The 12,840-nt window shown below is 36.1% G+C and overlaps 1 protein-coding gene across 2 annotated transcripts in view; it reads left to right on the plus strand.

Annotated features, from left to right (window-relative positions):
- LOC108247474 (receptor-type tyrosine-protein phosphatase gamma) overlaps nt 1-9,298 on the plus strand; it is a 520,767-nt gene extending 511,469 nt beyond the window's left edge. The window contains exons 23-29 of one of the 2 annotated variants that reach the window (XM_037975187.1): nt 1,232-1,319; nt 2,024-2,100; nt 3,661-3,789; nt 4,382-4,528; nt 5,008-5,150; nt 8,562-8,697; nt 8,945-9,298. In XM_037975187.1, the coding sequence (XP_037831115.1) occupies nt 1,232-1,319; nt 2,024-2,100; nt 3,661-3,789; nt 4,382-4,528; nt 5,008-5,150; nt 8,562-8,697; nt 8,945-9,079 (855 nt within the window). In that variant the 3' untranslated portion in view covers nt 9,080-9,298. The remainder of the gene's footprint in view (nt 1-1,231; nt 1,320-2,023; nt 2,101-3,660; nt 3,790-4,381; nt 4,529-5,007; nt 5,151-8,561; nt 8,698-8,944) is intronic. The other variant, XR_005233059.1, reaches the window with a different exon arrangement.
- The last annotated feature ends 3,542 nt before the right edge of the window (nt 9,299-12,840 follow it).

The following is a 12,840-nucleotide window of genomic DNA, read 5'->3' on the forward strand; positions in this document are numbered from 1 at the left end:
ATAGATAGATAGATAGATAGATAGATAGATAGATAGATAGATAGATAGATAGATAGATAGATAGATAGATAGATAGATAGATAGATAGATAGATAGATAGAGCTTCAACCTGATAGATTTTAATGAAACTCAGAAAATAATTATTTGATGTACATATACTACTGATTAATATTTAGGAGCCAACCAATTCAAGATGGCTGCCACAACCAACTGACCTGAAAGACACAAACACAAAAATGACTACACCTACAAATACAAATACATTTTACAGATATTGAGCTACAATTTGGTGTGATTATAGCTGACAGTTTTTTTTTTTTTACAACAAATACTTCCAAGTGCTACTCATTGTGCACCATTTTTTGTTTGGTATCAAAATATCTCATGAAACAATTAAAAGTATTTAATTAAACTTGTAGAAAATGTTTTTGTTTTTTTCACAAAGTTAGTTAAAAAATGAACTTTTGGAAACAATGTTAGTCTGAACAGATAAAACATACAGACAGAACATATTTGATGTAGTAAAGTCATACCAATTAAATGAAACTGTCATGTAAAATAAATGAGTGCATAAATATTCACCCCCTTTGACTGTTCTAATTATTGAAAAGTACAAGTCATGGGATGGATATAAAAGGATTTCTAAGGCCCTAAACATCCCAGGAGTTCTGTTAAAACCATTACCAAGAAATGGAAGGAATATGGGACATGTGTAAATCTACCAAGAGCAGGCCGTCCTCAAAAACTGAGTGACTGTACAAGAAGGAGAATAGAGAGAGACCACCAAGACACCTGTGAGCTCTCTGAAGGAGGTCCAAGCTTCAGCAGGAGAGATGGGATAGTCTGAACTAGAACTGTTCTTTTGAGGACAGCATCAGATTATTCATATATTCATCTAGTATGCATGGATGGTATTATTCTGTAGAAATGTGGTTTGACAGTGAATAAGTTTTTTGTGTTTTGTTTTGATTTGTTTTGTTTTTTTAATATTTTTGTAAAGAAGGCCAATTTATATTAACCATGATTGATTTATGACAGCAATGAAAGCATAAGCCATCCAAGGGAGTGAATATTTTTTATAAGCACTGTGCTAAGGTTCTAGTTAAGTTCAGTTCAAGATCCAGTGATACAGTATCTGTGATGAATCTACTTGCCTCATGGGTAAAAGTTATTTATGTACAACAGATTTTGGAGGTAACTCTCATCTTTGTCTCTACTTTTTTTGTTTTAGTTGATAACTGAGTGCAATTCCAGGATGAAGGAGCTGGTCAGTGTGGAGTGTGACAAAGAGAAAAGCCAAAATTCCTTTGTCGTGTCATGTAAGTGTCACACTGATGTGAAAGCTTTTACATTTGGAACAATGTTGCTTCTAAAATGACTAAAACATTCATTCTACTGTAGTTAGAAACCAGCTGGAGTAACACATTGTATTCTGTGGCATCATCTGGACCACACAGAAAATAAAATTATTACTACTTGCTGACAAAAGTGAAAGAGCAATGTTAATGTTGTCAAATGTGTGTACAATCCATTCTTTATAACAGGGTTGGGGAACCTTTTTATATTATTATTTTATATATTAATCTCTCTCAGTATTATTGATAAATGCTAAGTGAGAAAAATATGTATATTATTAACTATAGATAAGGTGGAGATTTAAATAAGTTTTCACTTCTTCCTACTACCTTTTAAACAGATAAATGGTGGCAATCTCATTATTTACTTCTACCTTTGGTGTATTCTCTACTTTCTACAGGGCCACATTTGTAGTTAATTATTTATTTACTCTCCTTGTTTTATTTTGTTATTTATGTTAACCTGTTTGAAATAATAAAAAAAAATCTAATTAAAATGTACAAAATTAAACACAAATATGCTTAGTTATGTAAAAGTATGTCTAGTTAAACAGAAGTTGTGAGTTCTTTTGAAATTTCTGCTTGTGTGTAAAATGGTCTTTTTATAGAAACATGTTTTCTGTTCTTTCTCTCTTTTCTCCTCTGTTTCTTTGTGTGTCTGTAAACAGTGGAGCAAACAAAACCAGAACCAGCTCCTTTACCCAGCACCAAAGGCATTGATGACATTAATGCCTCCTACATCATGGTCAGTTCTTTACCTTTTTCAGTCAGTAACTGAGCCTATGTTTGCATGTTATATGAGTCACAACAGGTTGAGTCAGGTACATGAAATCTTTAATACTTCATGATAATAATGATGTAACGACACCTAAATTTTACATCATGGGCAACACAAATTTAAAGTTTGCTATAACTATATTATTGAACAGTAGGTATATTATTTCCAATTCCAACTCATCATATATGCACTCATATATGTTAATCTCCTTAGGTTTAAAGTGCAGCCATTACCTTCAAAAGCCACATAATTAGTTAAATAAGATCCACCTGTGGGTAATTTAAGAGTCAAATGATCTCAGTATACATGCACCTGTTCCAATAGCCCACAGAATCAACACCAGCTCAACACCTCTAACTCGTGTGGGCTATCACCAAGCAAGAGACAGCATGAAGACTAAGGAACTCTGCACACGGGTCAGAAACAAAGTTGTGAAATAGTACAGATCAGGGTTGGTTTATAAAAAAATCTATAAATTCTAAACACCCCACAGAGCACCAATAAATACATTATTAAAAAGATGGAAAGATGATCCTACCACAGCAAAACTCACAAACTGGGTAAGGATGGCATGAATCAGACAAGCAACAGATACCAAAGGTAACCCTGATGAAGCTGGGAAGCTCTTCTGCTGAGATGAGTGCTTCTGTCCATACAGGACCACTGTAAGTTGCACAGAACTGAGCTTCATAAAAGAGTTGACAGACAATATGTTGCTTAAAGACAAAAATAAGCCAAACCATTTGGAAGTTGCCAAAGGACGTACTGGAGACTCAACAAACATGTGGAAAACAGTGTTGTGATCAGATGAGACTAAACCTGACCATTTTGACCATCAAGGACAACACTATGTCTGGTACAAACCAAACACCTCTAATCATGTTAAGAACAATTTTCTACAGGGAAGTATGGTGGTGGCAGCATCTTGCTAAAGGGTTTGTTTTTTTTTATTAGCAGGGACTGGGAAACTGGTCAGAATTAAAGAAAAGACGGATGGAGCAAAATACAAAGAAATTCTTGAAGGAAACCTGTTTGAGTCTGATGATTTGAGACTGGGACACAGGTTCACCTTCCAGCAAGACAATGACCCTAAAATAGCTGCTGAAGCAACAATCCAGGGGTTTAGGGAGAATCAGGTTAATGAACTGACAATCTGTGGTTTGTTGCATATAAGCAGCCTCCGTCCAACGTGAAGGAGCTGCAGCAGGTTTGGTCATGAAGAGTGAACAAAACCTTCAGTGGTTAGATGGACCAAGATCATGGAGACAAACCTGAAGAGAAACTGATGCTGGTACTGATGCAAAAAATGGTTCTATACATTATTGACTTTGGGTCAGTGGGTGGGGTGATTACAGACGTATACTCAGGTTTTCTGGAAATCAACAGCAGGTTTGACAAGATTTTGTGAAGACTGAAAATCACAACCTAATTCGTAGTACACACAAATCTTGTATCATAGCTAATGTTAAAAAAGTGTGGTTAAGCTCTGACTCTTGTTCCTTTTTTGTTGTTGTTGTTTTCCCTTAGGGTTACTATCAAAGCAATGAGTTCATCATTACTCAGCATCCTTTGTCCCACACCACAAAATTCTTCTGGAGAATGATCTGGGACCATAATGCACAGATTATTGTCATGCTGCCAACCACCAATGGTCCAGTAAGGAACACATTTAACTTGTAGAAAATATGCATTTGAGGCTAATATCTCTATCACCAATTTATCTTGAAAGATTTAGAATATGATTTTATCCAGTTGTGAACTTTCCTATTTGAAAATAGCCCATTTGTTTAAACAAAACTCTAACAGTGAAACAGCCTTAACAGTCCTAATAACTTTATCCTATTTGTAGATTCAGAAAGCTCTGATGTGTTTTTAAGACCTCTGTGATTTACTGCACTGTCAGGCTCAATTTATCTGTTTGCTGTTGCTGTTTGTTTTATTAGCATAAACAACTGTGAATTTGTAAAACCTTAGAAATCTTAGATTGATTTAGATATTTCCTCAAATTTTGTGCACTGAAAAGTTTTTCACAACACATACTCTGAGCATGACATGTCTTAATAGTGCATAGCATCACATATTAGTGTATTTTCAAGGTTTGACCAAATGCATTTGGTATTCCTTCAAGAAATGTTAGCCTCTAATCTATTTATTGTTATTTCAGAAATCATAAATGATTCTAACCAGAGAATAAATTACAATAACACTGGATTCAACATCAGTAGTGAACATGTGTGTTGTTTTGCAGGCAGAGGACAAATGTGTGTACTGGCCCAGTGGAGAGGAGGTCATGAACTGTGAGGCGTTCACTGTCTCCCTCCTCAGTAAAGAACAACTCAGTCTGTCCAATGGGGAGCAGATCAAGATCCAGGACTTCATCCTAGAAGCCACACAGGTCACTGAGTTGGCGTGTGTGTGTGCATGTGTGTGTATGTATTGGGTGACAGACTCTAGGCCCCATCCACATGGAAATGGAATTTTGTGGATATGCAAAAGTTTTTTTTTTTTTGCGTTTCTGCATTGCATCCATACAGAAACAGCGTTTTAAGAGCCCCTAACTGTGTTTTTCAAATCCTGGTTCCAGAGTCAGAAAATTCCTAAATTGTGTTCCCATGTGGACAGCTTAAATGCAGCATTTTGAAAACATTAGTGTCATAATTCTACTTCTAATGATGATGAACAATAAAGTTGCCTTGAATAGAGGACAGTTGCTTAGGGATAATTTGGCATGCGGTGGAGGAAGCTGGGAGCGAACTACCAGCTCTTATTGGCAGACAACCACCACCTTCAGAGCCACAGTTGCCACATCAAACACATTTGATCTCCTTTTTCTTCTCATGTCTTTTGCTGTTTCACCTTCTGACTGATAACCAGGATGATTACGTACTGGAGGTTCGACACTTCCAGTGCCCCACGTGGCCAAACCTCAAGGCCCCAATCAGTAGCACATTTGAGCTCATCAACATCATTAAAGAGGAGGCAACAGTACGAGAAGGACCCACCATCATCCATGATGAGTCAGTCTGATTCATTTACTCTCTTGTTCTTGTCCGTTGTATGTGCGTTTGCTGGCAAAATGTTTCATGATCCACTGGTTGTATTTGAATAAAACTCAGACAGTTACCATGTTCATCACAACACAGACTCTAAGTGTTGAGTTCTTCAGGAAGTTGTACATTATCTTTCTTCTGACTGTCTATTCTTATCCCAGCCAGTTATTGGCTTTCAGCCCTCTCTACCAATGCCCCCCACATCACCGATTCTCTGGTTAAACAGAACAGAAATGTCTTTATATTGAGGAAAATTAGAGTTCCTGAATGGCATTCAAATCCAGGAACACAACTCATTTTTATTCTTTGAGCTATTAATGATAGCTTGTCACCTCCTGTGGAAGAAATCTAAATAATTGAGCCCTTGGTGATGTTGCTGTGACACAGCCAGCTTCCTTCACCCAAGACATCCTGTGAAAGGTTTGTCCTAATTGTCAGTGCTCATTATCAGACAACGGGTTGTTAGTGGAGTCTTCTGTTCTCTTGACAGAGCTACTAGACCCCCACCCACTGCTCACCCAGGAACCTGACACTGGCCTGAGCAGCCTTTCTTAACTGGACTCGCTTGATAAGAAATGTTTAATCTCTGCTGTGTCATTGCTTGAACTGCGATGGGCTTCACTCCCTTGCTGAGCCGAAGTCAAGGACAGCTCAAAGACTAAGTGCTGACAGTTTGGGGGTTTTGGGGACGTTTTTCTGCAGCAAGTAAAGTTAAAGAGAATCAAATTATTTTGGTTAAATAAAGAAAACACAAAAAGAATAATCAGTTCAACACCAAAGCTTTATATCAGAGTTAGAACCTTTAATGCCCTGTTTTTTTTTTTGCTTGTGTCTCTCTCTGTGTGCGAGTGTTTGTGTATCTGTCTGTTAGCAAAATATCTCATGAACCACTGTACAAATTTTAATAAAACTAACCGAAACTAATCACTGGATGCACATCTATGACTGATTTATCTACAACTACAACTTTTGGAGCAACCCAATTCAAGATGGCTGCTTTAGCCAACTGTGTTTAAAAACTCCTAAATGGCTGTAAGTCAGTCAGTTTCATAGATATGGAGCTAAAGTTTGTTGATGTCGTGGCTGAAAGTTATGTACAATACATTCGAGTCAAGTTCTTCTTTGTTGAGACGTTTTGTCTTTTATCCAAAAGAGTTCTCCCGTCTGAGGAGCTCCCACCAAACTCAGCACATTCACACAGTGAATCAACCAGTTGCTGGTGACACCCAAAACTAGTTGTTCACATGCATAAGATCAATCTGATGACCGATTGTTAGGACCCTAATGGCCACTTGCTTGATTCACTTTTTCTTCACACTCTCTGCTCTGTGAATGATGTCATGGCTGATAAGATAATAACTATTAATAAGTATATAACAGAACATCACTTCAAAGTACACAATAATATCCCTTTAAGACGCTTGTCATTCTGTTACTCAGCTGTTCTTTTTTTCTTTTTGTTTTTGCTGTTTTAATTTGTTAAGTGTGAAAATAGAAAAATGTAAAAAAAAATTCATCATTATTGCAATAACTTGCACCGGTAGGGATTTGGGTTATCTTTGTTTTGGTTTTGTTTTATTTTTTTTCTGTTATCTAGTTGTGTGTGTTTTGTCTCATGTTCATGTTTCATTTACTCCTCCTCAGTCTCCCTCTTGGTTTCCCTGCCACGCCCATCTATACCTGTCCCTACTTTGTAATCATGTCACCTGTTTCCACTTACCTCGTCATCTTCAGTGTTCAAAACCCAGTCATTTCCTTCCATACACCGCTGGTGCATTGTCACTTGTCGTAAGTGTTCCCGTTCCCGTTCCCGATCCTGATCCTGATCCTGATCCTGATCCTGATCCTGATCCTGATCCTGATCCTGATCACTGCTTCAGTTTGTATTTTCTGTTCCCGTCTTAGTTGTTTGATTTAGTTTATATGTCTATTTGTTTGCTGCCACGTCAGCCTTTTGTTTTGTTTATTCTTTAGTTTAATAAATTAGTTTCTTTTTAATGAGTCTGTGTTCTGGGTTCGTCTCCGTCATCCCTCTTCATGACAGCACCAGTGTAGTTTTAAATTGTTTTATTAAAATATTTAGTTTAAAATCACTGTAACAAAAAAAGGCTGAGTTCAGTGAAAGTTTAGATCACTGATGTCCAACAGGTTACTGTTTAAATCTCACTATCCCCCTTTTTTAGATAAGAAAACTTTGAAATATTTGTCTGTTTTTTTTTGTTGTTGTTGACCCTAATTTTGATGTAATTTTCTCAAGATCACAAGTTGACTATTCTATTATCTAAAGACAGTGAAGCTAGTTTTAGTTTGTTAACCCCAGAATTTCCGCTTTGTAATTTGGAAAGAACAAGATGTTATCTAAAGAAAAGGTTATTTGCTTTTAAATGTGAAAAAAAAAAAAAAAAATTCTTGCCTTCCAACCAAGTTTTATCACTCAGTATCACTTTCATGACACGTGAAGATGATCTGCAACTGTATAACAGTGATGTGAGATAATGAGATAACTTATCTTGAGAAAATGAATGTGGTCCTCTCGATATACTAAGATAAATATGTTACAGTATCTTGTGGAAACAAGCCTTGTTTTCTTATCACAAGATAGCAACTAGCACCACAATACACTAAAGATCTATTGTTGTTGCATCAACCTTCCAGACCACTCAGGTCTTCTGGTTCTGGTCTACTCTGCATCCCCAGAACCAGAACCAAACAGCTTCTATGAACCACAAATCTGGAACAAACTTCCAGAAAACTGTAGAACAGTTGAAACACGGAGTTCCTTTAAATCAAGGCTGAAAGTCCACCTGTTTCAAATTACCGTTGAATCCTAATAAATGGATGTGTACCGGTATCTCATCTGGTGATTTTGTGTTATGATGTATAGCACTTTGAACTGCCTTATGCTGAAATGTGCTATACAAATAAAGTTGGCTTGACAAAACAAGTGTTATTTTCCAAATGATGGGATAATTTATTTTGAGGGGAAAAAGCGTCTCCATCTCGAGATATTTGGATAATTTATCTTGAGAAAACAGTATTATACTGACATAATGTGATTATCTTAAGAAACAATTGTTATTTAGTGACTATGAGATAACTTATATTTAGATAAGTCTTATCACAGGATAATGAAATAAATGTCTTCAGAAAAAATCTCTTTTGAGATATCATAAAAATACATTTCTAAGCATTTTCTCTTTCAGCTTCTGTACTAACCATGTCATGCTCAAAAAAAAATATCCTAAGCAGACTTTTTATCAGATCCATTAAACACAATAATTTTAATGTTTAATTTGCTTGTTATTCAGTGAAACTATTGCTATTTTAAAAATATTTTTCCCTGATTTATGCTACTTCTATATGTGTGTGGTGTGTTAGGTTGGGCGTAGTGTCAGCGGGTATGCTCTGTGCCCTCACCACCTTGTCACAGCAGCTGGAAAACGAGAATGCTGTTGATGTTTACCAAGTGGCCAAGATGATCAACCTGATGAGGCCGGGAGTGTTCACAGACATTGTGAGTGTTACCGTTTGAACTAAGGGGAGTCCTGAGATCCAACATGAGCTCTAGATTTGTACTTTTCCCCCTCATACAGTTGGTTCTATAAATGGGTTAAAAATGTTTTTGCATGCTGCTTTTGAGTAACTCTACCTTCCCCAAAGGGGCAGTATGATTGCGGTATCTATATTTAGTCTTTATTTTCACAGAAATGATTTTCATGCACACCTGACATGTTTCCTCTGTCCTTCTGCTCTCTTCTCAGGAGCAGTACCAGTATTTACACAAGGCTTTGCTCAGCCTCAGTGCTACCGAGGAGAACGGTGCGGCTTCTTTAGCCAGGAACTTGAATGGGACTGTAGTTTCCATGTTTGACCATACAGCCCACACACTGGTCTGACAGCCAGAACCTGAAGCAGAACCAGAACTTCAAAGTGTCTCGTCAGTCCAAACAGCTTGCAAGGGTCCAGGACCCCGCAGATGGCTCTAAACTTTATAAAACAATACAGAACTATCACAGACAAGACTTTTTGAGGCCTTTTTTGCCAGATTCTTGGTGAAAATGAATAACCTAATTACTTTTTTACACCAATAAAATTTTGATATTTATTTTGTTTTATTTTTGCCTTTTTTGTCTTAATGTTCTCTTGATGAAGGGTTCACAGCTGCATTTTCAGGTTTTATGAAAGCATTGTTTGGACCCAACCAGTCCTGTTTGTACGATGAAACTGCCGACATTACTGTTGACTCATCTGGCTTTTCTTCACTCTTTATATCTGAACTGTCAAGCTGTTCAGGAAGTTAACAGCTGAGAGAAACTCCAGTCCCATTGTGACCCTGAACATGGGTAAGGTGAGTATATTTATTTTTTCGACATTCCACAGCTTTTGCTCTTTTTAACCCAACTGCTTCTGGGAAGGACATCGTTCTTATTTTCAAGCAGCTGTTGATTGAAGACAGTAGACAGAGGAAGGTATGAACTGTCTGCCTCAGAAACAAACTCTGCTCATGGTCCTTTATCACCAGATAAACCTGGATTTTAGTTTGTCATAGACTGTCAGTGCATCTCGCTGAAAATTTTTTTTTTGCTCAATTTTTTTTCTTCTTTTAAACTTTTTTTTTTTTGAGTAACACTTGCTACTGTGAACTTTTCTGATTATTTCTTTGTATAATTCACAATTCTTTTATTATATGGGAATAATGTATGTAAACATATATAAATGTATCCTTACATTATTAACTTTGTGATTTTTGTACATATTCTGCCTCAGGCTGGTTGATTTAAAGTTTACAACTCAGATCCTCACAGCCACCTGGAGAAAGATTTCCTCAGTCCTCTTTGTTCCTTTGTATGCTGCTATTTCATTTAGAACCCCAATTCTGAAAAAGTTTAGACTTTGTTTAAAATGTAAATCAAACCAGAACACAATGATTTGCAAATCTTATAAACCCATATTTTATTTCAAAGTGGAACACAGTAAAAATATCAAATACTGAAATTAAAAAAATGTACCAGTTTTTGGAAAAATAATGTAATTTTTGAATTTGATGGCAGCAACACATCTAAAAAATGTTGAGACAGTGACAACAACAGGCTGTAAAGTTAAGTTGAACAAATAAAGAGCTGGTTGAGCATTTTTCAATAAATTACATTAGGATTTTTGAGAGGCCTAATCTCAGAAACAAAGATGGGCAGAGGTTCACCAGTCTGCAAAAAATAAATAAACACTGTCTAAAATTAGTGGAACAATTAATGTGAGAATAATGTTCCTCAGAGTGAAAGGGTGAAAATTGATATTGATGCCTGTAATCACTGTGCCATCCACAAAAGCTGATTAAAGCTAATGAAAAGAAGAAGCCTTATATGAACACTATCTGAAAACGCTGCTGTCTTCTCTGGACCGCAGCTCATTTAAAAAGAACTGAGGCTAAATATACAACTTCCTGTGATCAGACTGATTGAAATTATTCCCCTCCAAAACCTCCAGCAGCTGCTGTCTTCCGGTTGTAGATGTTTACAGATTGTTGTTGAAACTTAAAGAAGAAGAAAAGAAAAGAAGAGGGGATGCTTCACAGTTTCTGTGACCCTGTCTCAACCTTTTTGAGAAGTCTTGCTGCAAATTCAAAAATATTATTTTTTTTTTCCAAAAACATGGTACAATTTGTTAGTTTCAATATTTGGAAAGCTTACTATGTTCATTGTGAATAAAATATGGGTTTATAAGATTTGCAACTCACCGGATTATGATTTTATTCACATTTTACACAACATCCCAACAACACACACACACACACACACACACACACACACACACACACACACACACATACACACACACCTATCTACACATACAGATGTCACCAGTTGGGATTTTACATTTTAAACACTCGAAAAGCTACAGCTAAAAACATACAACAAACTTATTTTTTAATTTTAATTTTAAGCTTTTTTGAAGGCAAAAAATGATTCTGACATAATTCCCATGTGCCTGTGTGTCTTTTTAGGAATAAATCAGTCTGATCTGAAGTGGAAACGACAAGCTCAAAACCTAGTTCTATGCAACATCAGTTTTGGTACAGTTTGAGATCCGCAGGGTTTAACAACCTGGTGCAGCTTTGATCAGTCCTTTTTTTTGGATTGCCTATTATGTTGTTGCCACAGTCAGCTTTTGGCTTAAAAGTGTTTAAAATGACAAACAACACCTTTACACTTAAAAGTTGAAGATCAGACTAGACTAGAACATTTGTTTTCTCTTTGTTTTTTATTTTCATTCCACCCTAATATCAGGATTTCACATGAGGAACTGAAATTCATTACAAAATATCTTTTGGTCTATGGAAGTCTATGGAAGCTTGGGTGCACTGCATTTTGGGGATTTGATAGAATATTGTAAGTGCTACACTGAAGATTTTGTCAACTTATGCATTGTACCACTACTAAAAGTCATAAAACACTATTCCTGATGGGGCCACGTTTTAGTGTATAATAAAGTTTTTTTTTTCAAATCTGCACAAGATACAGGACAAAGACTTAACCTAATAGGATGTTTCAATGCCAAAGTGCTGGCGCCTTTATTACTGTCTTACTATTTGTAAATAATTCACCTCAGTTTTGACTCCACTTAGACTATCCATTAGTTCATCCATCCACCAGAATTAAACTGTGTTTCTTCAAACTGAGGTTGTTCAAAGCACTATCTACAAAACTTCTCCACAGAACCTCACTTCAGAAAATCTGAACTGTCCCTTTAAGTTGTGCCATCCTTTTGGCCACGTTAGTGGATAAAGTGAACCATTGTTCCATAAAACCCTGTTAATGCAGTATACTAACAAAAGCATTTTATAGTATTTAAAGAAAGCTAATGTTTGTTTAAGATATTTTCATATTTACAGAAATGAATTGAACTTTTAACAGTATCCCATCTCTGCCACATTTTTTCTCTGTGTTCAATGTTATTGTCAAGAAACCTTCATGGAAAATCTAAAAATGAGATATTTCAGTACTCTTGACTCCCTCACCTGCTGGATTTTACTCAGATATTCAAAACGTTACTACAAAATGAGTTCTGGATCTTTCTGGCAAATGTGACCCAGTTCCAACTTTTTTTTTTCTTTTTTTTTTTGGTCCAGAAACAGATTTTTAGCAGGATTTGGTGTCTGTAAGAAAACTGCTGTGATTTTTTCAAAACACACAATTCAAAACTTAAGAGTTTCTTTCACAACACAGTGGTTTGAATGACTGGTGCAGAAAATTGAACTGTGCAATTTTTTATTTTAAAAACACCAAACAAGAAAGTATTTTTTCCACTTAGTTAAAACATATGTTAAATGATGAGCAGTGACTGAAGACAAATCAAATCTTTTCATTTTTTAACCTCAAAGAGTTGTGTAACTAAACGTTCCATGTTTCTTGTATCCCAAACTCTTGTTTTACAATGGGGACTACTGCATATAAGCTAAACCCATGACCTAAAATATTGTGAGGACTTTATTATTGCTTGCCACCGAAAGGCAGGTGATAATGTTTTGTCTGTAAGTCACTGACTTTTACAGAAATTGAGTTAAAATTTGGTGTGTTTGTAGCTGAGAGTCATCCTCAAATTATCCTTAAAACACAAAACTTTGTACAACATCTTTGCCAACTTTGGCAATAATTTGTGT

Source organism: Kryptolebias marmoratus, linkage group LG4, assembly GCF_001649575.2.
Source record: "Kryptolebias marmoratus isolate JLee-2015 linkage group LG4, ASM164957v2, whole genome shotgun sequence".
In the NCBI taxonomy this organism is placed as follows: domain Eukaryota; kingdom Metazoa; phylum Chordata; class Actinopteri; order Cyprinodontiformes; family Rivulidae; genus Kryptolebias; species Kryptolebias marmoratus.